The sequence below is a fragment of the Fukomys damarensis genome, unplaced genomic scaffold (genome assembly GCF_012274545.1).
Source record: "Fukomys damarensis isolate Sample0158 unplaced genomic scaffold, DMR_v1.0_HiC HiC_scaffold_19, whole genome shotgun sequence".
Lineage (NCBI taxonomy): Eukaryota > Metazoa > Chordata > Mammalia > Rodentia > Bathyergidae > Fukomys > Fukomys damarensis.
The window spans coordinates 2,754,022-2,781,006 of NW_022900931.1; the positions used below are offsets into that span (position 1 = coordinate 2,754,022).

At 48.0% G+C, this 26,985-nt stretch overlaps 1 protein-coding gene across 3 annotated transcripts in view; it reads right to left on the reverse strand.

Annotated features, from left to right (window-relative positions):
* Tbc1d22a (TBC1 domain family member 22A) overlaps positions 1 to 26,985 on the reverse strand; it is a 323,373-nt gene that overhangs the window by 25,663 nt on the left and 270,725 nt on the right. For all 3 annotated transcript variants that reach the window (XM_010634302.3, XM_033766172.1, XM_033766171.1), the window contains one exon: positions 9,136 to 9,231. In XM_010634302.3, the coding sequence (XP_010632604.1) occupies positions 9,136 to 9,231 (96 nt within the window). The remainder of the gene's footprint in view (positions 1 to 9,135; positions 9,232 to 26,985) is intronic.

Consider the following 26,985-nt stretch of genomic DNA (forward strand, 5'->3'; position numbering starts at 1 on the left):
GGGCCAGTGTGTACCTAAAACCCTGGAATAAACCCTCCCATTTCACCCATGCTTTTTCCTGTCTCTTAAATTCTGCAACACAGCAACTGTCCCAGGAGGGCAGGAAGACTGGCTGTAGGTAGACAGAGGAACATTTGTTCCAAGGAGATTGTGTGCCTCGATCAACTGCCAGGGATGACAAGTGAGCGCTTTGCAGGGACTGGAGGGATGGATGGCTATGGCCACGGACACTTGAGTACTGAAGACGGGCATCACAACACATACCCTGGCATTGGCACAATCCATACTCATACAGCCATGCAGAGGTCACAGCAGCTCACCGTGGGCTGGGGAGGGCCACAACATACCCCCACTGTGTGTACCAGGGACTCTACATTTTCATCTTCCCTTTTCCTGCTGTGGAAATTCATTTAAGTTTGAGACAACAACAAACAGCTATTCAGAAAGAGATAAATACAAAAACAGAAAGCAAACACGACTTAAGTGGCTGAGTGGCTGCCTATAGGAGGGAGTGGGAAGAGGTCAGAAAGACCCACCATCTTGCCCCAACGCGCATGCACAGGACACCAGGAAGGGGCCCAGCCTCCCTGCCCCCCTCTCCAGGGCTCCTCTGCTGAGCTCCACTCCGTAAAGCTGAGGAAATGCTGTCTATGAAGGAACAATTAGCAGGCAACAATCCTGAAGATCTCAGGATCTCTCTCAGTTCAGGGATGGCCAGGACTCTGAATGGTGCGCCACGGTCTCTTAGCTTGAGGGACTATTCACACAAAACCACAATGACATGCAGTTCTCAGGAGACATGCAGAGATCACTCGGGGACAGGACCCAGCAGTTCCAAGAAGTTGGAGAGTGAGTACCTAAGCAGTGGAATTAAGGTGGTATAATTTCAAAATAAGAAAAGAACACCCTGTGAAACCGGACCCCTAGGTGAACGGATGTGGTGGGCCTATGTGTACACACACAGTACACACTGCACACAGGGTGATGGTCATATTCTTCATCTGAGCCGCTCCCACTGCAAAGCACTGGGTCTTTCAATGGCCTTCGGAGGCACAGATACCTGACAGCCCTGAACGTGGAGCAAAGCACAGCCTCATCGAGCTGGGTGCCCGAGGTGACTGTTAACAGGCCAGCCATGGCCCCAGGCCACGTAGGCTGAGGTTCCAGCTGCTCACCCTGGAGAAAGTGAAATCCATCGCAGAGAGGGACGATTTAATAAAATATATAGGTATGTCTGAGCACGGTCATGGGATGAAAATCGATTTCTTCAGGCTTGTGCAAACTTCCCCATGAGCTCAGTTCTTGCTGGGAAAATGATCTCAGCAGAACTGGAATCCAGGAGGCACCTGCACCTCTCCGGAAGATGGCTGTGCAGGAGCAAAGGGGCACCCCTACTGGAAGGGGCCACGCTGGGGTAGCAGGAGCCCAGGGATGCACTAGCTAGGCTGCGCCAGGCCAACAACTCCCTCCTGACCCAGCTACTCGCTGAACCTCTACCAAGGGGGACTCCCTCTAGGAAATGATGAGGCTGGTGGGTGTAGAAAGGATGTGGGGTACGGGAAAGGGCGGGTGGGCAGGATCAGGCTCGAGTCCTTAAGGAGGGGGCCCTTGGGGCAGAGGTGAAGATCCTGTGCCCCAAAGAGAATGAGCGGCAGGTGCTCCCCATGACACCCTTCAGCAAGCCTTGTCCTCAACGGTCCCCTCTCTGCGGCCCCAGGGACCCTGCTCCTCTGGAAAGGGCTTGGCCACTGCTACTAAACATCATGCCAGTGAAGGACCACGAGGCGGACAGATGTCCCCTCGTTCTGCACACCAACAGGGTTGATAGAGAGAACTTCTGTAAACAGTCTGAAATGAAGTTAAGAGGAAAGGAATGTCACAGTCCCGCTTTCCTAACTCTGACTCCCACCCTTGTGAGCTGACATAGGTAAAGATAAACATCCTGAAAGAGAACGCTACGTTTGGGTTAACACTGAACTGTCTTGTGACCATGATTTGTGATGGGAACTGTGGGAAACTAGAATCTTATCACCTAAAATGAGGTCATGATTGTAAGACTCCTATAAGAGACAGGCTGTCACCCAGCCCAGGGCCGGTCATTTGGCACAGCCTTTGGCGCAGGCTGATCCTTCGCTCGCAAAGTAAACTTTTGTTTGTTTGTTTGTTTGACCCGGTTTCTGCGTCTCTGTGTGTCATTTTCCAGTTCCTTCCGCAACAGGGCCACCTTCCCTCTAGACAGGGGAAGCGGGGAAGCGAGGGGCTGCATGTGAAAGCTAAGTGCCGCTCAGAGACTTTCCCTGCAGTAATGAAGCGCGGGGGTCATCGTGGCAGGAGAAATCCAAATACACTCTTGAGAGAGCAAAGCAGTTTTCTTTATGAGTATTTAAGCAAGAATTCCCCACTTACAAAGAGAAAAAAGGTTTGTTTTTCAAGGATTTAAAAAAAAAATCAATCATTCTTATTTCCTGAGAGGTTCTACCGGGGTGTGTGTGTGTGTGTGTGTGCGCGTGCGAACATGTACTGTGTGTGCATGTGTGTACTGTGTCCCCGTGTGCTGTGTCCAAAAACATGTTTACTCGGGTGTGTACTCACATGTGTCTGCACACGGGTGGCTGCATGTCTGTGTGCGTGTGGAGAACCAGCAGCTCTGGGCTCTGGTCTGGATCCACCTCCCTTCTGGCCAGTCGATGGCAGCCTCTGAGCGCCGGGTCCAGGCAAGCGCAGGTGAGCTCCATGCCAGGTTCCCAGGCCCTAGAGCAGCTGAGCCGAGGTGCTACCAGAGCCTTCCCTCCTATTTCCAGGACAGACGGCTGCAGGTTGCTCTTCTCGCCCTCCCTGCAGGCCTGAGCACCTACACTGGGGCAGTTGTGCAAGGCCTGCTGCTGGCTGCAAAATCGTGCTGGCACTTGTCCCAGCCCTGCCTCGAAGTGTGCACTCGCATGGGCCCCAGGCATGGTGTGCACTTGCACAGGACAGGCTCAGCCATGAGAACGAAGAATATGGCGCCTCCAGGCTCCTTCCCAAAGGAGCTACGATGGTGCTAGGATGGCAGGGTGGGGCAGCAGCCCTGGGTTCTTCCTGCCCAGAAAGGCCCACTCTTCCTGAAAACATCCTGTCTTCCTCCTCTCTGGGCTCTGCCAGCTAACACCCCTGATGCTGGCAGTGTGAGCCCAGTTCATACCATCCCTGACCTCTGGGTACCAGCTGGGGCGGGGGTGCTCCCGCCACCGATCTCTGGGGCCCGGTGGAGCTGCAGCAGACGCTGCTCACCAGTTCCCCAGCCCTCCCCACGGGCCAGCAGGATGTGCCTGGCAGGCCACTCACAGTGTCTCCAGGAAGTTCTTTCAGTACAGCCTGCATTTCTCTTGCTGCAACTGAGCCACAGAAAAAAAAGGACTCATTACTCTCCCTGGACCTCAGATCCTCGTCAGCCCCCCAGGGCCTCTTTCTACCATCTTGCTCCTTTCATCTTTCCTCACACCTCATCTTCAGCCTTTAATCATTTATTCTGATGAGAAAGTTGTTATTAAACTTTGCAGTCTACACTCCACCTCCCTCAGAAGTGACTTGGACCTGCAAATGTTGCTGCCATCGTCACAGCGAGGGGCACCTCCAAGTCTGAGAAACAAGTGACCACTGGTGCTTACGTGGGCACTGTCATCTTGTGGGCTCCTGCTCTCCCTGGCTGGCGGGTGTGTTAGTCGCTTTCCTGTCCTGGGACATGGTACCTGAGACCCCCACTTAGGGAAGGAGAGGTTTACTTTGGTGCACATTTTCAGGAGATCCAGGCCATGGGTGGCTGACTCCAAAGCAGAAAAATCAAGACAGCAGGGAACAGCAGAGCAAAGCCGCTCAGTTCACAGCCGCTCAGTGGCCAGGAAGCAAGCAGGGGAACGGCAGAGAGGGAGGGGCAAGGGCCAGGTGTAACTGCCCACTCACCCCTCCAAGGCTCACCTGACACATCCAGGAGCACACTTTAGAAACCCGACTCTTAATCCCCAAGGCTGACTTGTCAGGCCTTGTGTCACACCCTGGCCCCACTGCAGGTGCACTCACCCCTGCCGAGCTGCAAGGCTGATCTCAGGGAAGGGGCTGCAGGGCATACCTGGTCCTGGTGCCCACTCCCTGCAGCACAAATGCTCTCAGCCCTTTTAGCCCTTGGCTGCTGAGCCCGTCGTCCTCCCCGCAGCTAGCCACAGGCTCCTGCCCTTTCCTGCCCCCATGTCCTACTGCTGCCTAGCTGGTTTCCTACAGATGCAACGCATCCTTCTCTGTCCCCCAGCACAGCCAAGTTAGGGTCCCACACACAGGCTCTCTGGACATGCGTGTGACCTCATCTGAACCTCAACTGATCCCTGGGGCCCCAGTACCAAGCGACAGCCACCTTCAGGCCGAAGCCACACAACCTGACCCCTTCAGCCTGCGGCCACTGCTCCCCTACCTCTGGGGCTGGCCCTCTCCTGTCCCCCTGCCCCTTATCCCAAGGCCATATGCAGCAGCTGCCATCACCAACCAGCCTCCTCACTGTGACCTCCTCCTGGCCACACGATACCTCAGCTGGCTGCTCTGCCCTCCTTGCTCCAGGGAAGCCATGGCTCCCTGGCCTCCAGCCTCTGTTCCTTCCTCTGCCTCCTGTGTGGCCTTGGAGGTGGAGAGGAGCCCTGGGGAGCCAGGCTGGCCCGTGTGCGGAATCTGTTCTCTCCTGGCCAGCCAAGAACACATGGGGCCAGCGCCCTGCTGTGCCACTTGACAAGGCAGCTAGTTCACTCTCACCCCATGAGGGCCTCTTCCTCAGCCCCGATCAACACTGGCCAGATTTCACTCTTGTTGCTCATGCTGGGCCCCAGCCTATGAGCACACCCCTCTCCAACCCGCTAGTGCCCAGTCACTATGGACAGCCTCCTCCTGGGGAGTTCCATGATGTCACCCAGGAACACAGCAGGTGGGGTCCGGGCCCCAGGAGTCCTGTTTATGGACAGTACAAGCAGCTAAAACATTACACAGCCATGCAAACCCCACACAGAAGGCCACATAAGCCCCATGCTCCACCAATGGCCTCACAAGCCACAATTGGACACAAGCACTTACAGAAAAGCACAACAATCCACCCTGAAGATAGCTTTCAATTGACCCAATTTTGTCTTTAAGACATCTTGAAATGGTGAAGTGGGAGACGCCTGATCTCTTCCTTGGCATTTCATGACATTTGCTGCTTCAGATGAACACTAGACAGAATACAAACCTGTATAACACCATTAAACCCCAGCAGCCACTCAGCAATGCCAGACGAGCCAGTGGGACAGAGGAGGACACACTGGGTCGAGGCCCATTTGGTGACCCCACAGAGAGGACTCCCCAAGACGATGAACGGGGCCCCGGTGTGTGAATGAGGACAGCAGTAGCTCTGTCCTAGGAGGCTGGCACTCCGTGGGACAGAAGAGAGACCTGTCGGGAATGACAGGTCTGAGATCCATCCTGCTGGGGACAGCAGGATCTTCTAAGTCACTAAATTGCCCACTTAGGAGTGAACCACCATGGTCATTGCCCAGATGCTGGGCTTCGACCCATTTGGAGGTAATGGGGTGCTGCAGTCCCAAGAGAACATAAACGCCCACTGCAGATGGGTGGAAGGAGAGCCAGGGCTTGGGGCACAGGGAGGCCAACTTTTATTGATGGTCGATTCAGGGCAAAGCCTCGGACAAGTGGGGGCCCACACACCTACCTGCGCTCTCTCAGTTCACTTCTAGCCTCTAAAACTGCAAGCAACAAACTCCTATTATTTATGAATTACTCAGTCTCAGGTATTTTGTGACAGCAGCCAGAGTGAAACAAGGAGAGACAGAGAGCTAGAAGTCACAGGCAGCCAAGTCCTGGACAGTCAGAGCTCAGCTCTGAGGTGGGACGCCAGGTTCTCTACTCCTCCCTGGAACAAGAGCACGTGGAGTAATAAAATAGCTCACTGCAGAGGTGCCTGCTGGCCTCAGAAGTAAGGCTTTGGCAATGTATTTATCCCAAATTGAAACACTGGGTCCATCCAGGTTGCCGGGGCTTTTTCAAAAAACTTATCTTATGCGAGCTGAACCCTCCATGTTCTCCTGAAATACATAAATCCCTCTTCTGAACACTGAGAAGGCCGGTCTGTCCGCCTAGTGCCCGGCTCTGCCATCCGGTCTGCCTACTTCATTAGCCGTTGTAACCGCCCCCCGGGAGCACCAAGCGTTCGGCTGTCAACTTGTTGTCCAGGCATTCAGTTCTACTCATTAACTTTTTATCATCTTTATCAGAAGCTGATTTTATTTTTCCTCTTTTAACTTTTTGAGGCTTAGTTGACTTCTTGGAAAAACGTTTCAAATACTAAATGCACTTTGGCATTAGATTTGCATGCAAGGCCAGCACTGACCACACTACTATGTCTACTCATCTCCCTGAAACCATGGTGCTGTTTCTGCTTCATCCCAGGTTACTGGAAAGGGTTCTCAATATCCACATGCTTGGCTACTCTGCTAGCTTTATTGTTTAATTTTTTTCAAATGTCCCACAAATACTTATGCAAAAGATGTATTCTCCGTTCCACAACTCAGTTCCCTCTAGAACTCTCTGGGCACTTAACCTGCCGGTTGGACTCATACTAACCCCATTTCTATCTAGACCAAGGATGATCACAGTGTTTCCTAGGCTGCTCTGTTTTGTTTCTCTATGGTCTACACAGTTTAAAATTCATGTTTCAGAGACAGAGAAGTATCCAATCCCAACTTCCAAAGCAGGCTCAGCCATGAGCCTAACCCAGCACCACAGATGACCACACGGGCCGTGCTGCCTGTGGCTCCAGCCTGTACCCAGGAAGCACCACTCCGATTGCCCAATTCCAGCCACAGCCCCATGACTAGTACAGGACCGCACCATGGACCGCAGTCACCGGGCAAAACCCCAGCCCGGGTCCACCTGTGGAAATGACTCGCAGCGACCCATTCTTCCCCAGAGGGCCAACAGCAGCACTGTGAGGAGCGAGGACCTTCAAACTCCTGCTGCCAGTGTTCATGCAACTCATGTCAGGGGCTCACCCATCCTGCCTGGCTGCCTGCCGTGGCACAAAAGCATCGTCTTATAATGTCACAACTACAAAGCAATCACCCCATGCTCACCAGGACTCCTTGGATGTATTATTTAATTTCTGTTTTCTCTTTCTTATTTCCCTTCCATTTAGTTCAATTCGCCACAACACATTGGGTTCTTAAATGCACTCACCATCCAGCCCCATGATAAAGAAAAGCACTTTTTTAGTTTAGTTCATTTTGCCCTCAGAGGGAGAAATCAGCCCACAGTTCCCCTTCCGGCCCCTCCCACCCGGCTTAAGTGCAGGGAGGGCTGGGAGCTCCTGGGCCCTGGGCCTGAATGGCACCCACACCCAGCCCCTGGGTGTCCTCCCTGCACTTCAGAGAGGGCCAGCAAGACCTGTGGGGTGAGTACTGGGGGCTGAACCCGGGGCTTCTCACTGAGCTACAACCCCAGACCTTTACTCTTTTTTTCTTTTTCCTTTTTCTGTTTTTGAGATAGGGTCTCACTAAGTTGCCATGCTCCCCAGGCCAGGATTGAATTTGTGATCCTTCTGCCTCAGCCTCACGAAGCGCTTGGATTTTCGGGCATGTTCCATCACATCCGGCCCTGGCAAGACATTTTAATGAGCCATCTGGGGTGTACCTTCTCATGCTGACTCCACAGTGTCCAGCTAAAAGTCAAATGGTGTCTTTGAACAAACATGTAATAAATATGGCAGGCTGAGCCAAAGCGGATGCTCTCACTGCAAGTCCTCCCTACTTTCGCTAAAGGCTGCAGCAGGTCCCACAGGCCACTGTGCCAGAGCCCCAGCTGGATCGAGCCCCCCTCGTGTACTGGCTGCTCCCACCTCTGTCCCGTGCCCAACCACCCCCATGGCAGTGTGACTCTGCTGCTCGTTCGCGAGCAGGGATAAAGGCTTCAGAGCTCCATGTGCAGTGTGCCCTGTCCCACCCTGTGCACGGGGGACCAGAGGAGGGGTGGTGAAGATGAAGTCCCTCTCACAGCTCTTCTTGGTCGCTGCTAACTCTGCTACCACTCACATCTCACCAGCGTGTGGACGCCACGCTGGGGTGTGGCCTGCATCTGCCTGGAGTGGGCTGCGAGGACCTCCGGTGTATGCACGCACACTGTAAGTTCCCACCCGCCCACCTCCAGACACAGCTGGGCTGGACCCAAAGCGGTAGGAACCCAAAGGTCAGGGAATGATCTGGGGCCAGGCAGGAAGGAGGATCTAGAACAAGAGCCTCCCGAGAGCCAGCAGGGGAACACAGTGTACAGAGGGCTGCAAGAGCCACACACAGCCCACTGTCACAGTGAGAGGGGCCACCAGGCACTGGAGAAGTCGGGCCTCCCTCTTCCATAAACAGGCAAGGGTCACAGGCCAGAAATTCAATTAACCCTGCTCTACAGCTCCCCCTGCGTATGAGAAAGCATATACAGGAGAAAGCAAGCCGGTCCAGACAGCCCACACGTCTAGCGGCTGGTGCTAGGGCAAGTCACGGCCTCTCTTGGGGCCTCCACCTTCCCAGAGCAGCACAGATATCTCTGGTATGTGTGCAACAGGGCAGGGGCCGTGGCCAGCATGGGGAGCTTCCTGAAGGGCACAGGAAATCACTGCCAATGACAGGGCAGCTGTGGAAGTGACAGTGATGACCTCCTCCATTCCACCTAGGAGCACCTGGGTGGCAGCTCCAGGCCGGCAGAGGCCTGGGCCTTCCTGGGGGCAGAACTGTTCACCACAAGGGAGCAATGGAGCCTCCTGCCTGCCCCCTCCCTCGGCCCTCAGAGAGGACATGGACATCTGAGGTGAGGTGCCTTGATGTGCCCGTGTGCTGGAGGTCACGCTGCCCCTCCAGGGTGCTGCAAACAGAACGCGAGCTCAGCTCTCAGACAGGGTGGACAGTCTAGCCTAGGCTCCCCTGAGTTCACTTCTCTGCATCCTCAGCTGAGCACTGCCCATGTCGAGGGCAGCAGGAGCGGAGCTAACACCGTGGCCCCCACCAACCACCGCAGACATAAGCGCCATAAACCTCCCAGCACAAAACCAACCTCGGCTCTTCTGAAAAGACGCTTACTTACTTGAAAATCTCTTTCTTCTAGAATTTCTTTCCTCCATCTCACGAGGAAAGCTGCACACACGTACAGGTGGAAATGAGAAAAGCCCTCGGGTTCCGACTGCAAAGGAAAATAGGCGAGAGAACGTCAATGTCCACCCCATCAGTGATGCCACAGTCATCAGCAGTCTGGCAGGGTTCACGCAGTCAGGGCTGGGGAGACCAGAGCGGCAGTGCTCGCTCACTTTTACTTCATGACTTTGTTTCAATGTTCAGGTCTTATTCAAATAAATACCATTCGCTCTTAAGTAGCAGCAGCCTGCTGAACAGGCTGGGAAGCATGGGTCTCGCTGGAGCCTGCTGGAGCCCGCCGGGAGCAGATGCGGGCTGTCCTGTGTGGGGCAGGGGATGGCCAGCGGTGGTGCAGCGAGGATCCACTCCTGCTGCACCCAGGGAGGCCGTGTGGTCGGAGTCACTGGAGTCACTGTCTGCTCTCTGGTCAGCCAATGGATGTGCCCTCCTCACCGCCCCCTCCTGGTCTCCACATGCCTGGAGCGTTGTCGCTCACTGGAGACTCTGCCAGGCCTTCCTGTAGGCTCCCGCAGGTCCCCTTGAGAACACTTTCTGCCTCCTGTCCCTGTGGCTGCCATATTAGCTCAAGCCTGCGCTGCCACCTGCTGAGCCCGGGGGCTCCCCAAACCCCATCTTCTCTCAGAGTGCCATCTTCATGGTCTAGCCAAGTCCTCATGCTACATACACAACTGCAGTTATTGGCCTACTGTGCGACTAAATAAAATCCATAGTTTGTAAGATGGCGATGACATGCTTTAGAAAAAATAAGGCAAAGATGGGGGACTAGGAAAAAGCAGAGGTATTTGTGCATGTTTGGGGGCTGAGATTTCAATATGATGGCCATCAACTGCAGACATGTTGAAACAAAGACCCAAAGAGAGAAAGCCAGGCAAACTCGGGGTAGGGGGTGATCAAGGTGCACACATCAAAAACACAAAAACCCAAGGTCACAGACGTGCCAGATACACTGAGAGGACAGCAGGACTAGTGCAGAGGGAGGCAGAAAGCAGAAAATGAGGCTGGTGGGAAGGTGACTGTGAGGGGACAGATCCTCGGGGTCGTGGGCCTGGAAAACCCCGAGGAGGGCCAGATGCAGGCTTTGAAGGTTCCTACTGAGAACAGACAGAGCACAGGGCTGGTAAGGAGAGACAGACCAGGGAGACAAGACAGGGACAGGGTCGCCAGAAACCAAGATGCATTAGTGGTGCAGCCTGGGCAGGGACAGAAAGCAAATTCTAAAGCTATTAGCTGAAGGCTGAGACTAGAAGACACATAGCTAAGGGAGACCTGGGCTATAAGGGAAAGGGAGGAATCAAGGACAAAACCAGTGGTCTTGTCCTCAACAACTGGATCAGTTTCCCATTACCTGAGATGAGGAAAGGTTGCTGAAATTTGCAGGAGAAAGTGTTCGGGGGGAGATGGCAACTCATCCCTTGGATACTCCAAATCTGAGATGTCTAAGGGACAGCCAAGTTCAGATGTGAGCCTGGAGTGGCCCAGACAGAAATAAATGCTGAGAGCTGCAAGGCTAAAGAACAGTCGGGGCACAGGGTCAGCCAGGAGAAGACATCAGACTGCAGAGGGAAAGGGAACAACAGGACAGGCACTGGCAGGTGCCCCAGGGGGCCAGTGTGCCTTGGAGGTCACTGTGCAGGTAGGATGGCTGCTCAGAGTGTTAGCAATGGCAGCCTGGAGTGTCTTCGGCTCATTCCACCATGCTGCCCAGCACTGGCGCTGCCACAACAAACGACACCCTTGCCTTCTACTTCCTGATGTTGAAGGAGTCAGCTACTTGCAACATTTCACCATGGACAGTGATGTGCATCAAGGCCTTCTTTGTAGATGATCCATGGCGGATTAGAAAAGTTCCCTTCCACTCCTAATGTGTTCTTAGCATGGATGGCTATGAATCAAATCAGATGACCTCCTGAGTCACTCGAGATGATAAATTGTCCCCCTTCAATTTGTTAGTGTGGTGGATATGGTGCCTGTTACAGTTCCTTTAATGAGCCACGTTGTATCCCACAAAAATCTGCTTGGTCAGAACATGTCCAATGTTCGACCATGCCTAGGTTCCATTTGCAAATACAGTTGTAAGATTAGCTCCCTTCTCTAACTCCCCTCGCTGGCTTGAGCAGTCAGTTACATTTGCTTGTTTCCTTCTCTGTCCAGTCCGAACAGGGCTGGGAAGTATGGCCCCTGGCTGTTGCTGGGCAACTCTTATAAAATGGAAAGGGCCTGACTTTCTCAGAATTTTGGATACTTTTATTTTTCCAGGAATTGGTCATCTACGTTTTCAAATGTGTTCATAATATAGTGCTTTTTAAAATATCCATTGTGTTTGTAGTGCTGCCCTATATGGATTTCTTGATGCCACTTTCAGGTGCGTTTTCCTCATCTGGCTTATTAATCATGCCACAGGTTCATTAATTTCCTTAGTCTTTTACAATAAACACTGTCTGATTCTGACGATGAGTTTCAAGGTCTCATTCACTTCTGCTGTTATCTTTATTGCCTTCTTTCTGGTACTAACGTTGTTTTTCCTTTAATTTCTTTATAATGGCTATTTCAAACATACACAGAAGTACAGTAGCTGCTACTTAGTTTTTTCTAATTATTTTTCTAACTTAAGACAGATAACTAGCTCATTAATTAATGGCTTTGCTTCATTTCTGATATAAGCAAGCATTTCAACCTGCCAATCTCCTTACACAGTTCCACTCTAGCTGTGCACCACATTTGTAATGAGTCTTTATTATCCCAAATTCAGAGGCAGATTAGGTTCTTTTATGATTTCCTTCTTTGGATCATAGCGTACTTATCAGTATGTTTTTGAATCTGTAAACACAAGTGGTTCGTTTCTGTTGTCTTTTTAGCATTTTTCAGTTATGAATTTGTAGCTCAATTGTGTTATAAAGGAATGTGATTTTGTATGGTGCTGATTTTTGCAGTAGACCCCAATCAACTTCCCAAACATCCACTGAGGCAGTGCTGTTACAGATCCAGTATGCGACTCTAGAGGAGCCTGTCAGGATACAAGCGTAGACCCCACCAATTGCCCTGTGATCTGGGACAGCTTGCCTGGCCTCTCTGGGCCCCAGATTCCTCATCTGTAAATGTCATTAAGATTAAATAGACAATGCCTGGACCACAGTGAGTAGTGGAAGTACCTGACACCAGGTGTGTGTTCAAAGGGCAAATATTCTAGCGTTCTTGGGTACAACATTACATGCATGCCCACCAGCTAGCCAATAGTGCTGTTCAAGTCTTCTATCAAGCCTTATTGGTTGTCTTCATCTGTGTATGATCTATCGATAACTGAGGGATGTTATAAGAGTGGCTTTATTTGCCTCCCCCTTAGAGTTCTGTCAAACTTGGTTTCGTTTCACACATTTGGAAGCTTTGTTGTGAGTGGCATACAGATTCAAACCTTTTTTATCTTCCTGATATGCCCAACAAAATTAGTATTGACACGGACAACCCCCTTTATCTCAAGCAATGCTTCTGCTTTGAAGTCTTTGGATTGGGAAGACATGGAAATGGGAGTCTCACATGGCTACAGCTGCGTATCAGTTTTTGTTCAGTAATTTATATTATGCATCATTACTACAGTATAACTGGCACACAATAAGCTACACATAAAGTCTGTAATTTGTTCAGTTTTGCTATATGCACACCTGTGAAAACACTGTAACAATCAAGACAGCGATCCATCATCCTCAAAAGTGTTCTTGGGCTCAACTCTACTCCTCCGTCCTGCCCACCACAGTGCCCAGGTGAGCACCACTCTAAGCTGTCGCTGTGGTTCACATTTCCTACATCTTTATATAAACGGGATGCATAGTGCGCACCCAGGCTAGTTTGTGTGGTCCTGGTCTAGCGTCCCTCAGGTAGCATTGCTGAGATCCATCCGTGATACTGCAGGAACCAAGGGCACATCCCTGGCAGAGGCCGAGTATGTCCCACCCATAGTTTGTTTATGCCAGCATCTGCCTTGGACATGCCCTGGACTGCTTCTGGTTCTCAGCTGTTACACAAGAGAGTTAACGAACATTCGTGCCCAAGACATCATATGGGTGCACGCTTTCCTCTGCTCGGATTAATCCCAGGAACAAAACAGTGCAACCATATGGTAGGGGTATGATTAACATGTGAGAAATTGCCAAGCTATTTTCCAAACTGGTTGCACTATTTTACATTCCCACCAGCAGTGAATGAGCTCAAGTTCTATCACATTTACTATTAATCATTCTAATGGGCTTGAAATAAACTCTCACTATGGTTTTACTTTGCATATTTATATTTCCCTACAGAATAGTGGCTTTGAATATCTTTTTGTGTGCTTATATGACATGTTTTGGCATTCGTACTTTTTTACTCGGTTGTCTGTTTCACATTACTGTGTTCTGAGTTATTTTCCATAGACTCTGCAGTTAAGTCTTGTGTCAAATTTATGCTTTGAAAACATTCTCTCCCAGTCTATAATTTCTCTTTTCACTAATAGCAGCTTTTGAAGAATGTGTATCACATTTTGATGAAGTTCAATTTATTAATTTGTTCTTTTATGCATATCATACAGCATATCATATCATACTTTTAGCATCTTACCTAATAAATCTTTCCCCAGTTTAAGGGCACAAAGGCTTCATGTACAGGTTTTATTGCTTTATGTTTTACACTCAGGTTTACAATACATTTGAGCTGATTTTTGGGCATGACTTAAAGTATGAGCTGCTTCCTTTATGCATATGGATACCCAATTGTTCCAGAAATTTATTGAAAAGACTATCTTCTCTCCAGAGAGTTAAAAATCAGGTACTGTTTATCTTCCATTTCAATCCTCTTTTCAAAGATATGGCTCTTCTAAAATTTCTGTATTTCCATATTAATTTTATCACCAATTTGTCAATGTCTACCCAAAGAAAAGCTTGCGTGGGTTTTCAACTGGGGTTGCACTGAATCTACAGATCAACTGAGGGCCAGGGATGCAGCTCAGTGGCACAGTGCCCACCTGGCAAGCGCAAGGTCCCGAGTTCAATTCCTAGTACTGAGAGAGAGAGCGGGAGTGAGAGAGGTGGGGGGATCAAGCGAGGGGATCATTCAGACCCAAAATTGTGGTACAGCTCGTCATTTACGAGATTCAACAATACCTTGTACTTTTCAGGGTTCAAGTCCATTTCATTTGTTGCTAATTTTCCCTAAGCAGTTCCTGTTTTTCGATGATACTGAAAAGGATGTTTAAAATTTTTCAGCTTCTGATGTTTGTGCAGGCTGTTGGGTTATATCTGTTATAGAAATATTTTTTATCCTTTATTTCTACTCAGCCTGTGCCTTTCTACTGCCCTCATAATGAGCACAGGGATGGATTTTAGAAGTCTAGGCATGGTTCCTCACTGAACAGCTTAGTCCCTGTGGGCCGTGATTCCTGATGTATTCAGATTTATGTGCATCTTCTTATTCTGGAATTTCCAATTGTTTTGCTTTTTCTCCCATCTTTCATTCTTGCCTACATGTGCACTGGTTTACCTTTTCTCAGTATCTCAATACCCCACCTCCAATTAAATTTGGAAGTTACTAAGTGCTTCCACTATTTTAATAGTTACCCTGAACATTCTGATATGCATATTTAACTTGATGATCTAAGATGAATCATTATCTTTTTCTTCCAAACAACAGAATTCCAATTCTACCAAATACACACAGATTTCTTTTATCTTCTAAGATTTTAATAGCATCGTGATTGAGATGCTCTAAGTGTTACTTTGGATATCAGTGTAGGTTTATATTAACCACACCTTCACCTCTTCATCCCTTGTCATCTACACCTTTCTTCGGAAATCACTGAAATTTTGAAATGCAGTCTTCAGAAGTTCCGTCAGTGAGGGGGGCTTTCGCTTGTAACCCTTTTGGTTTTTATTTGTGTGAAAATGTCTTTGTCTTCATTCTTAAAAGACAGTTTTGCTGGACACACAAGTGTACACTGGCAATCCTTTCAAAGGTGACTTGCACCGTATCTGGCCTCTGCCATGTAACACAATAATCTATTTGTCACTGCCTTGTAGAGCACCTAACTTTTCTCTCTCTCTCCGTGTTTGAATATTTTGTTTGCCTCAGATGTTTTTCAGTCACCTTCTAGTAATCTCTCTGCTAGAAATAGCTGGGTCTCCATCTGGAGAACAGAAGCGCCCCACAGCTTGGGAGAACCGTCATCTCTCACCTCATTTCAGACATTCCTCTGTCCCTTTTCTGCTCTCTTTATTTTCTCAGAACCATGAGCAGGTGTATTTTAGGACTTTATCCTCCAGTCTCCATTTCCTGTCATTTCTCTTTATGTTTCCCATGTTGCTGTCTCTCAGGGAAAGCGCTTTCCTACAATCTCTTCCCTACTTCGTTAATCAATTCTTGCACTGGGTCACAAGCTCTGTTTCATGCAGCTGTTAAATTTGAAAGCTGATTCTTTTCTTCAGACCTGCCTTACCGATCGTGGCAGTTCTGCTTGCCCCTTCCTTTGTTCGGTATCTTTCTCTTTGTGACCGCAAACATACTGAACTTAGTTCATAGCCCATCTCAGACCCTTCTCCAGACTGCAACCTCTGCCTCCCTCTTCCTGCAGTGGTTTTCTCCCCTGGTTACCACTCCTGGTGATTCAGTCCTTCTTCCCCTTTCTGCAGCATCTGTTCCTTGGAACTTTTTGAATTATTTGACTTGTCTGAAGCTTGGACTTGTTAGAGACACTTTTTATCAAAAAATGGTTTCCTTTGGGGGAAAAAATTGTATTTTGCTTCTACTGGAGCCTGAGGATACCATCATCCCAAGGCTACTTCCAATCATATTTTCAACTTGCAACTTTTCAGGCCAAATCAGGAACTTAACCTGTCGCGCCAAACCTGCGTGAACACAGAATTGTGGCTGGAAATTCTCTGCATGTTTATCCTGGGGCTGTGTTGTTTCCTTTTCCTTTAACCTTCATGACCAAGATAAGAAAGGTAAACACTAGCACCTGCGCTCTCTGACGGCCTCCAGATCCTGACCCCTACTTTGGGTCATTAAAACCAGGCCCCAGGCCTGAGAGGCAGTGTGGCAGACCCCGGGTAGGTGCCAGCTCTGAAGGCACTCCCCCTCCTCCACTTTTCTCCAGATTTCTGATAGTTCCCTTCTTTGTGGTTACGTCTGTGCCACTCCGACATCTTTTGGTGTATTCTGTGACAGGAGGGCCTGTGAACACCAAGGCCCCCACACTACCAGAAACAGAAGTGTCTGTGCATTATTATTATTTCTTTAAATCAACACATTTCTTTAGAAACCTGAAACTGAGTGCTACTCTATCTTCCTAGTATAGGTCTTATGTGCTAGGTATAGGGATATCCGTTAACACTGTGCACAACTGTTAACATTTAAAACCTTTGTGTGGGAAACAGTGAAAAGCCACCGAGGCCTCTCTCCAGTATCCCTGCCAGCTGCCACCGTTCTGCAACTGGGCTGCCTCATCTAATTACTCAGGCTCACCAAACACCACACCACTGTGTTTCAGAATAAAGGAGAAACTCCTTCTAAGAGACAGTGACTGACATCCAGCTCCCTGCCTACTAATAAATCACAGGACTCCAACCGCCAGTTAGGAGGCAGTAGGCCAGCAGCCATTCCTAAGACTTGGAGGGCAGGATTCACTAGGATGGTACGGCCCGAGCCCCGGCAAACACACACGCCCCCTCCCCTCCAGGGGAATGGAGAGCCTGCTCTGCCTCAGTTCCCTTTCTGGTCTGATCTTCCCCTGGTGAGGAGGCGATCTTAGCTCTGGAGATTCCTCGCTCTCACCTTTCCAGGATGAGAGAGACAAGTGGCGGGAAAACTGTCTCAGTGACGCACCGAGAGCGTGAGACGAGAAGACTTCCTTTTTCCTGGTCCCCATTTCTGATCTTTTCCTGTCACTTTGTAATTTCCTGTTTTGGAGGCATGTTTCTTCTGCTTATTAGAGAGGGAGGAGGAGGACTTTTAAGTTAAGCCCATAGAAAATAAGCATTTGCTAATGCCCAAGACAGGGAAGTCATCATAGATGAGGAACACATACCCTATCTCCAGGTCAGATGAGACATTGGAATTTTGCCTGCCCAGGAGAACACATATAAAAGTGATGTCCCCACTTAGTGTCCTGGGCACAGTTTCCTCAGTGCAAAAAACTGAACTTAAGACCCCCATGGAAAGAACCAACTTCTGGATGAGACCAGAAGGAACTATTTCCTAAAGCTCAATATTTAAGGGATTAAAACACATTCAGGGAGAATTCCCAACCTCCTGCCTCTCTCTCTCCCCTCCTAGGCCTGGTTCTCATCATTTATGTGTGCAGGAGAGGTAAATACTTTCACTAATGTGTAAATTGTGGTTGCTGAACAATGGGTACAGGTTTTAACCTGTGAGTTTACAAGTGTGCTGCAGATTTAGAAACAGAAATTTTAGAATGGATTTTAAGTAAAACTTAGCCTTGTCTTGCTGCTGAGGAAGACCGTGTAGGTAGATTAGGTAGAAAGCACACATTTCTTGAGGACTTCTTTTCCCTAGGGCCCAGGACAGGACTTTTGTGACCCATTACTTGCCTCTATCTATCTCTAGAGGTGATCTCTTCTACAGTCTGGGAAGTGGTCCCACTATTTCCAATTTGTCCTTTGATTTTTTTCCCCCCTCATGCTCTTTCAAAGAATTGGAAAGCAGTTGTTTAGGTCTCTCGATTATTGGTTTAATTTTCCTAGCAACATTTCCTTCTTTAAAGAAAGACTGCTATAACTAGAATCAGTTGTAGCTTAAGCTTTTGGAAACACATGTTAAAGTTAAGAGTATGAGTTTCATTGGTAAGAGTGGCTAGTCAGACCTGACCTAACCTCTGGTCACTCTCTAGATAGCAGCCACCTTCTTTGGAACACATTACCTTAGGGGATGCCTTGAGAAGATACAGAAACCAAGTAGGGATTAAAAGGGATGCCTATTTCACCCTTGTTGTTTTGCAGATGAAAACCTCAATGTTAAATTCTCTCATTCCTTTTGAATATATTCTTAAGTATTTCAAATTTTTCAACCCTCACTATATTGAGAAAAGGGTGCCTCATATTTTTCCTGCACCCAAGCACAGCTTGCCTACCCACTAGAGGCTAAATAGAATGCAGAGGAACATATTGATCACGATTCTATTTCACAACTAAAAATTTCCAGTGACAGAGAGAGAAAACGGTCGGAATTACCATTACTTTCTTTACATTGAGACAATCCTTACTTGTGTTCAAAATGTAAATATAAGCCCCTCAAGATATAAGCAAATGCATCTACTGTTACTGAGCCCAAGGTCTCCCCTCCCTTGCCCTTCAGGTCCTGAGGATGAGGTTTCCAAGCCAACTGGAATCAGTCTCGGTGCACTGTGACTGAGCCTCAAGCTCCCCTCACTTGTCCTCCTGACGCTAAGGGCAAGGCTTCCATAATAACCTAAATTAAAGCCTCTACCAGGCTCTGTCCATCCCTATCTGATTGCTCAAGCTCCACAAGGACAGTATCCCTCACAGGAGGTGGGTGAAGAATTTAGCCCTACCTGTGTCCCTGCGTCCTTTTCCCTCAGTGACCTCAAACAGATCAAACAAGATCTGGGAAAGCTTTCAGACAATGCTGATAAGTACACTGAGGTCTTTAGGGGACTTACTCAGACCTATAAACTAGACTAAAAAGATATAATGCTACTCTTAAATCAAACATTGACTTTTAATGAGACAAGCAGCATTACAAGTTTCTATCACATTTAGAGATACATATCCGATTGTTAAGTTTAATTTTTTTAAAAAGAAAAAAATCTTCCGACATATTCTTAAAGGTCTAAAAAAGACAAAAACTAAGCCCTTCAATCATTTTAAATTGGCAACTATTAGTTAAGAGGAACCTGAAAACCCCTCTGCCTTCTTAGATTATTTACCAGAGACACTGATAAAACACACATCTGTGGTTCCTGATTTGGTAAAAGGACAGATTATTTGTAAAGGCAAGTTTTTATTACTCGGTCAGCCTGAGATACTAAGAAAAAGCTACAAAGGATGGCTTTGACTCCAGACAGCTCACTTGATACTTTAGTGAAAATTGCCTCCTCAATATTTTATAATCAAGACCAAGAAAAGGCAAAGGGAAAAAAAAAAAAGTAAAGAGATCAAGAAAAAGTGGATGCCTTGGTTGTGGCCTTGAAAGGAATAGATTCTAAATCTGATTCTCCGGTCTCCAAAAAGAGCTTCACAACTAAACTCACCTGCTATTGCTGTGAAAAGTCAGGCTACCTTAAGAGGGACTGTGATAAAAACCCACGCAACAAGAGGCCCCCTGAGCCATGCCCTGATTTCAAAGGGGATCACTGGAAGTCAAATTTCCCCTGAGTCACGGTTCCAGGATCAGAGCCATCTTACTAGCTGTTCCAGCAAGACTGAAGGGCCCGGGCATTCTCGTGACTTCTGGCCAGATTGATCTCTACAGAGAAACCCTGGGTAATCATGACCATGGAGGGGAAGAAAACAGCCTGTGGCTGGACAATGGTGTGTGTCTCTCAGTCCTTCTTTCCAACCCTGTCCTTCCTTCCAGCTGCCATACCTCAGTGAAAGAGTCGCTGGAGAGGAGGCACCCACTATTTCTCACAGCACTTCGGCTGTAACGCGGTCAGCTTTCTGCCTTCCCTTTCCTTTTTGATTACCCCTAAAAGTCCAGTCTCCCTTCTGGGGAGAGATATCTTACTTAACTACTGTAACATACAGGCACCAGATCAGGTATGCTAATTCCCTCTCAAGGAGACAGAAACAAGTCCTAAAATATAGGCAACTAAAGGTTAAACAGGAAGAGCAGTAAGAGGTGACCTGGTGCAAATACATCTTAAAGACCCCACTATTTTTCCTCACCAGAGACAATACCTTTTAAGACCTAAAGTTTCAAAAAAAGTACTCTTGCCTGTAATCGACAATTTAAGGACACAAGGCTTACTTACACCCTACAGTAGCCTCTACAATACTCTAATCTTGAGAATTCAAAAACTCAGTAGAGAGTAGAGGTTGATGCAGGACCTTAGGCTGGTAAATGAGACAACAGTGCCTATCCACCTGGTGGTACTTAACCCATACACACTCTTTTCTCAGATCCATAAAGGATGCCAGCCAGTCTTCAATGTTAAGATTTCAAAGATGCCTTCTTTTATATTCCCTTATGTACAGATTCTCAATTTCTTTTTGCCTTTGAGAACCCTCACAACCAGGTGTCTCAGCTGACTTGGACTGTGCTTCCTCAAGGGTTCAGAGACAGTCACATCTTTTTGGGCAAGTGCTTTCCCACGACTTAGCATGTTTTAAATTCTCCCAAGTCACAGTCCTGCAATATATAGACGGCATGCTGTTATGTGCACCCTCAAAAAAGCTCTCTAGCCAAGACAACAACCATGCCCTACTAAGTCTTCTAACAGACAGAGGTTATAAGGTCTCTAGGTCTTGGGCACAACTTTACAGCATTGAGGTAAAATATCTGGATTGTATCATAGCTAAGAGAACTCAAAGACTTGGGAAAGAAAAAAAAAATTAAACTAATACTTTCCTTCCCATAGCCCAAGACCCTAAAATAGCTAAAAAAAAGTTCCTAAAAAGCCCATGCTTTTGTATGGTGAAATCACATGACCCCCTCTATCAGCTTATTTAAAAAGCCCAAAAGGCAGATACCCGTATTTTAAACTGAGAACCTCATTCACAAACTGAATTTCAGAAGCCTGAACAAGAGATTCTAAATGGCCCAACACTGAGGGGTGTCCTACGGACAGGGCACCGCTCCCATCGTATGTTAGCAAAAGGCAGGGCATGGCTCTGGGAGTGCTTAACTGGATCAATGGTCTGCTCAACAGCCTACAGGATATCTGAGTCATGAATCAGACATCAGGCAAAGGGATGGCCTGCATGCCTTAGGGCTGCTGCCGCCATGGCTCTCCTGGTACCGAGGCATCCAAACTGACTGCAGACAAAGACCTCACTGTATACACCCCTCACAATGTGGCAGGACTTCTTTCTTCCAGAAGAAGCCTATGGCTATCAGACAACCAACTTCTTAAATATCAGGATCTACTTCGAAAAGATCAGCCATTCAAATAAAGATACATTCCTTCTTAAACCCTGCTATCTTGGTACACCCCCCCCAAAAAAAAACAAGGCTGAGGCTAAAAGACATAACTGTGAACGGGTAATTCTCCATATAAATATGCAGCCAGGCAAGCTTAGTATTTGGCCCACGCATACTTAACTGTTTCCTTGGCCTTGTCTCCTCCCGACTTAAAGCTTTACACCTACGCAAGATGGAAACGCCTGGCCTCTATCGAGGGCCTTGAGACCCTCTAGAGAATATTGTTGACTGTTGATCCCAACTATGACCCCTTCCAGCCAGAAATAGACAAAGTGGTCATTACCCTTTACCACCTCACAGCAGCTAGGGGTACCTCTTCAAAGGGGGGAATATTATAGACAGTAGGAATATTCCAGGCAGTCAGACAGAGCAAGGCCCTTGAGGGAGTCAGTGCAGAGAATGACAACCCATCACAACTGTGGGTGGAGGCGCATCTGTCAAAGGCCAGGCCTCAAGACAAAGCCAAAACAACCAGGTCTACCTGCCTCCTCAAGGGATAAGCAATACATTGAAGATTATTGTTAGGGAATTGATCATGTTAACGTATGCTGTGACGCCGCCTCACAGGCTGCATTCTCCTGGTACATCTTGGCTCCTAAAATGACCTAATGCCCTTATCTCTGGTTTCCCTCCCCCGCAAGGCCACAGTGGTCCAGGAAAGTTGAAACCTGTGCCTGCAGGACTGGGCCCATAAAAGCAATCTGGCCTGTGATAGGTTAAAAGTAGCTCACTCCTCATAAATAAGCAATAGCCCACCCCAAAACGGATAAAAGGACCTTCCTTTCTTCGTTCTTCTCTCTCCTTCTGCTTCTTCCTCCTCCCTCCCTCTCTCTCTCTCTCTCTCTCTCTCTCTCTCTCCCTCCTCTCCGCCTCCCAGCCTTTGAGCTCCGCCTGACTCTCTGCAATAAAGATCTCCTGTCCGACCTCTCGGTGCATGAGCGACCTGATTGGGAAGGGGACACCCTAAGGGGGCACGCGAGACCCCTTTCATTAACATCTAGCAGGATGAGGGTTACATTTATTCCCCTATATCAATATCTGGTAACTCTGTGTGTAACTGGTAATGTTTAAAGTCTTGGTGTGGGAAATGCAGGGGAAAGCTACTCAGGCCTCTCCCTAGTGAGCTCCCAGCTGCCACCTCTCTGTAACTGAGCTGCCTCCTCTAATTACACAGCTCTCACACACCCCACCACTGCATTTCAGGATAAAGGAGAAGCCCCTTCTAGGAGACTAAGTCTGACATCCAGCTCCCTGCCTTTCCTGCCTCTCTGGGCAGCAGGAAGACTTCCTCCCTTCCTCTGGGCAGCCAGCTGCTCCAATCCTTCCCAAGCACCCTGGCCGCATGGGGGACTCTGCATGTGCCACACTGTCATTGTCAGTGCTCACTCGTCCCCTCTCCCACCAGCTCTGGAGCCTCTGTGACCCTTCTTTGCAGTTCCTGCCCTGAGCAGGATTAGAGACCAATGACATCCCTCACCGTCCGAATCCACTCACTCAAGGCCGGAGCCTGGGAGATGCCAGGCAGAATTAGGGAAGCCAGGCTCCAAAGACAGTGCTAAAGAAACAGGACTTTTCCACGAAATGCCTGCAGGTGACCTGAACGATACACAAAACCCTCTACCTCCCTGAGGATACCAGCCTAAAGAATGCAAGATCAGTGATGAACACTGCAAATACTGACAGAAGAGGCCTCCGGGAACACTCAAGGAATTTCTAGAAAGAGGGTTCTCCAAGGAATGCTGTTTACACTCTTCATTTGCTTAACCACCTTTCATTTAAGCAGAGAGCACAGGTCCGCCTCAGGTCAGCCCTCCTCGCTGCTCCTGGGAGCTTCTGCCAGACCCCCACCCTCCTCAGTGCCTCCCACACTTCCACAGCCACGGGGAAGCAGGGAAAAATGAATTCTACTGCTTTAAGTAGATTATTTGTCTTCCATGACTTGGTAAAATCTATTAGAAGAACAATTTAATAAATACAAATTCACATCACAAACGGCAAATGGGCTTTGTCTGGATGAAACGTAACCTAGACAACACCTATCATCACCCAACATGGGCACAGCAACAGGGGACGGGGACAGGGCAGTGACCGGTGCCCAGAACACGGGCCAGTCCTGGCCATTCTACAGTAGCCCACAGCCTACACCTGCTTGGGATAATGGGGCCTCCTGACTGATGTGGAGTCAGCCAAGTCAGCTGGCTATTTTCAAGCCAAGGCAGGTGCTCCCAGTAGCAGAAGCTATGACTTCGAGCGGCCCTCTGGGGGCTCTGGGTAAGGGCTACTCAGCCACTGCTACAACCCTCAGTGGGTCAGCATAGAGAGCTGGCCACCAGAGGGCAGGCTCTGGGAAGGCTTAGAACCCAGTCTAGGCCTCCCTGTACTCTCCCAGCCCACAGCACCAGCCTCTTCTGCTACTCAAGATCTCCCCATTTCCCAGGTTGTGGACTGGCTGGGAGGGAAAGAAGGGACCCGGAGGCTGGGAAGGCCGAGAACTGACAAGGCCTTGTTCTACCCCCACGTCTGTTCTTCCTAGGACCTTCCAGAGCAGAGTATGCGGCACCAGCACCTGCAGACACGTGAGCTCTTCCTTATTTTCCCAGCAGCAGTCTTGAGAGAACACCATTCTGTGTATTCCCTGCATCCCAGAGCTAGGCACCTACAGAGAAGGAAGGGTGGGCGGGATGGGGCCACCTCGGCCGGGATGAGGCAGAGACGGGCTCCAGGGGCCTAGGCTGCTGCCCCCAGGCCTGCCCAGTCCTTCCTGCGAGGGTGGGCACAGCCCCAGTCTCATGCCACTGCCCAGCTGCAGAGGAGACACCGTCCCACCAGCAAGCCGGAGCACTTTCTGGCAGGTGATGAATACGGCTCAGACCAACCCCACAAAACAGAACATTTCGGCAAACTCTACTTCAGATCATCTCAACACTGAGGTGCCTTCATCACCAAGAAAACAGCAGGTCTGACCACCAACTAACAACAAGCCTCCTGGGACCAGACTCAATCACACTGCCCAGGCATTCCTACGGGCACGTGCAAAGTGGGGTGGCGAGGTCTAGCTCTGGAAAAGAAGACAAAACAGATGCTATTCTTTAAGCAGACCCCTGCAGGCTCATATGTCATCTTACAGAAGCCCAAGGCTAATTTAGCTAATGCTCTTGATGCCCACCCAGACATGAAGAAGGGAGAGAGGTGGAAGGGCCTCACCCTTGCTTCCAAGGCCTGTATGGAGCAGCAGCGGCCCTGAGGACAATCAGAACTACAGGCCCAGCAGCACAGGCCCCAGAAGCCACTGGCTGGGTTGCAGGCTAGTGGCACAGCATTTACTAACATGTATGAGGCCCTGGGTTCCATCTCCAGCACACACGCACACACACACACACAGGGCTCCAATCTCATTCCAAACAGACAGAAGATATTGCTCAGAACCAGGAAGTATGTCTCTCAGGAATGGATTCCAATAATGATGACAACCCCAGAAACTGCCCTTTAATAGTATATGTCGATCTGTCCTCTGTCACCACTCCTGTTCAATATAGTTCTGGAGACATTAGCCACAGCAATTAGACAAGAGAAGGAAATTAAAGCAATGAAGATAAGAAAAGAAGAAGTTAAACAGTCATTATTTGCTGATGATATTACTCTACATAGAAAACCCTAAAATGCCGCTAAAAATCTTCTAGACTTAATTGACAGATTCAGTAGAGTAGCTGGATACAAGGTCAACACTCAAAAATCAATAGCCTTCTTGTACATAAATAACAGAAACACTAAGAGAAAAATTGGGGAAATAATTCCTTTCACAATAGCATCCAAAAAATGAAATATCTAGGAAGCAAACTAATGAAGTAAAAGACCTCGACCTTGAAAACTACAGCACTCTGAATAAAGAGATTGAAGAGGATATAAGAAAATGGAAAGACATCCCTTGCTCCTGTGTAGGAAGAACTGTTATAGCAAAAATGGCCATACTTCCAAAACTGCTGTATAGATTCAATGCAATCCTAATTGAAATCCCAACAGTATATTTCACAGAACTAGAGAAAACAATACAAAAATTCATTTGGAACAAAAAGAGACCTAGAACAGCAAAAGCAATTCTAGGCAACAAAGACATGACAGGGGGTATCACAATCCCCAACTTGAAACTATACTACAAATCCAATGTGATAAAAACAGCATGGTACCGGCAAAAAGAAAACAGATCCAAGGATCAGTGGAATAGGTTAGAAGATGCAGAGACAACTCCAGACATACTCAGCCACCTCATCTTTGACAAAGGAGCCAACCACCCTGAAGGAAAGATAGCTTCTTTAATAAATGGTACTTGAAAAACTGCATTTTAACCTACCACAGATTAAAACTAGACCCTTATCTTTCACCATACGCTAAACTAAAATCCAAGTGGATCAAAGACCTAAGTATTAAAACAGAAACACTAAACTTGCTGGAAGATAAGTTAGGTAGAACTCTTTAAGAAATTGGCATAGGAAAAGACTTTATGAACAAAACCTCAGTAGCACAGGAACTAGCATAGAGAATTAACAACTGGGATCTCATCCTATTAAAAAGCTTCTGCACTGCAAGAGAAACCACAAACAAAGCTAAGAGACAGCCTACAATGTGGGAAAAAAATTTTATTAGCTGTTCCTCCAACAAAGGACTACTACCTAGAATATATAAAGAACTTAAAAAAATCAGACCTCCCAAATATAAAGCCCCAATTCAAAAATGGACATCTGAGATGAATAGACATTTCTCAGACAAAGAAGTAAAAGCAGCAAATAAGCATATGAAAAAATGTTCAATATCACTGGTCATTCGAGAGATGCAGATGAAAGCAACACTGAGATTCCACCTCACCCCTGAAAGAATGGCTGCTATCAAGAAATTAACCAATAAAAAATGCTGGTGGGGTTGTGGGGAGAACGGAAATCCTCTCCATTGTTGGTGGGAGTGCAGACTGGTGCAACCACTGTGGTGATCAATATGGAGATACCTCAAAAAAAGGGATTAGAGGTCCCATTTGACCCAGCTATTCCTCTGCTATCCTCCCAAAAGAATGAAAAGAATCATAGCACAGCGATATATGTGCACAGATGTTTATAGAGAAACCGTCTGTAATGGCTGATATTTGGAAACAGCCCAATTGCCCATCAACTGGAGACTGGATAAAGATGTGTATTGTTTTGTTTTGTGAACCAAAATGGAGTACTACTCAGCCATACAAAATGAGAAACTAGAGTTATTTATAGCTAAATGGATGCACACTGAGGTCATACTCTTAAGTGAAATAAATAGAACACACATGTGTAAATACTGAATAGTCTCTCTGGTGTGAGAAACAAAGTGCAAATAAGAATCAAAATGTGTAACAGATAATGTGAAACAGGAAGAAAAGGTCTAACGGGGAAGAGGAAGAGGGAGGCACTGGGAAAAGAAAGAAGGGAAATGAAAAAAAAATATAAGAAAAGGAAAAAAATGGAAGTCTTTGTAAATAGAGAGGGGTGGAGGGGTTTAAGGGAGGGCAGGAGAATGGGGAAAAAATAAGAACCAAGATATACATGTAAAGGTTCAAATTCCCAATGAAGGACGTCATCATATTGTATACCTAAAATGTACCAATAAACTTAATGAAAAAAAG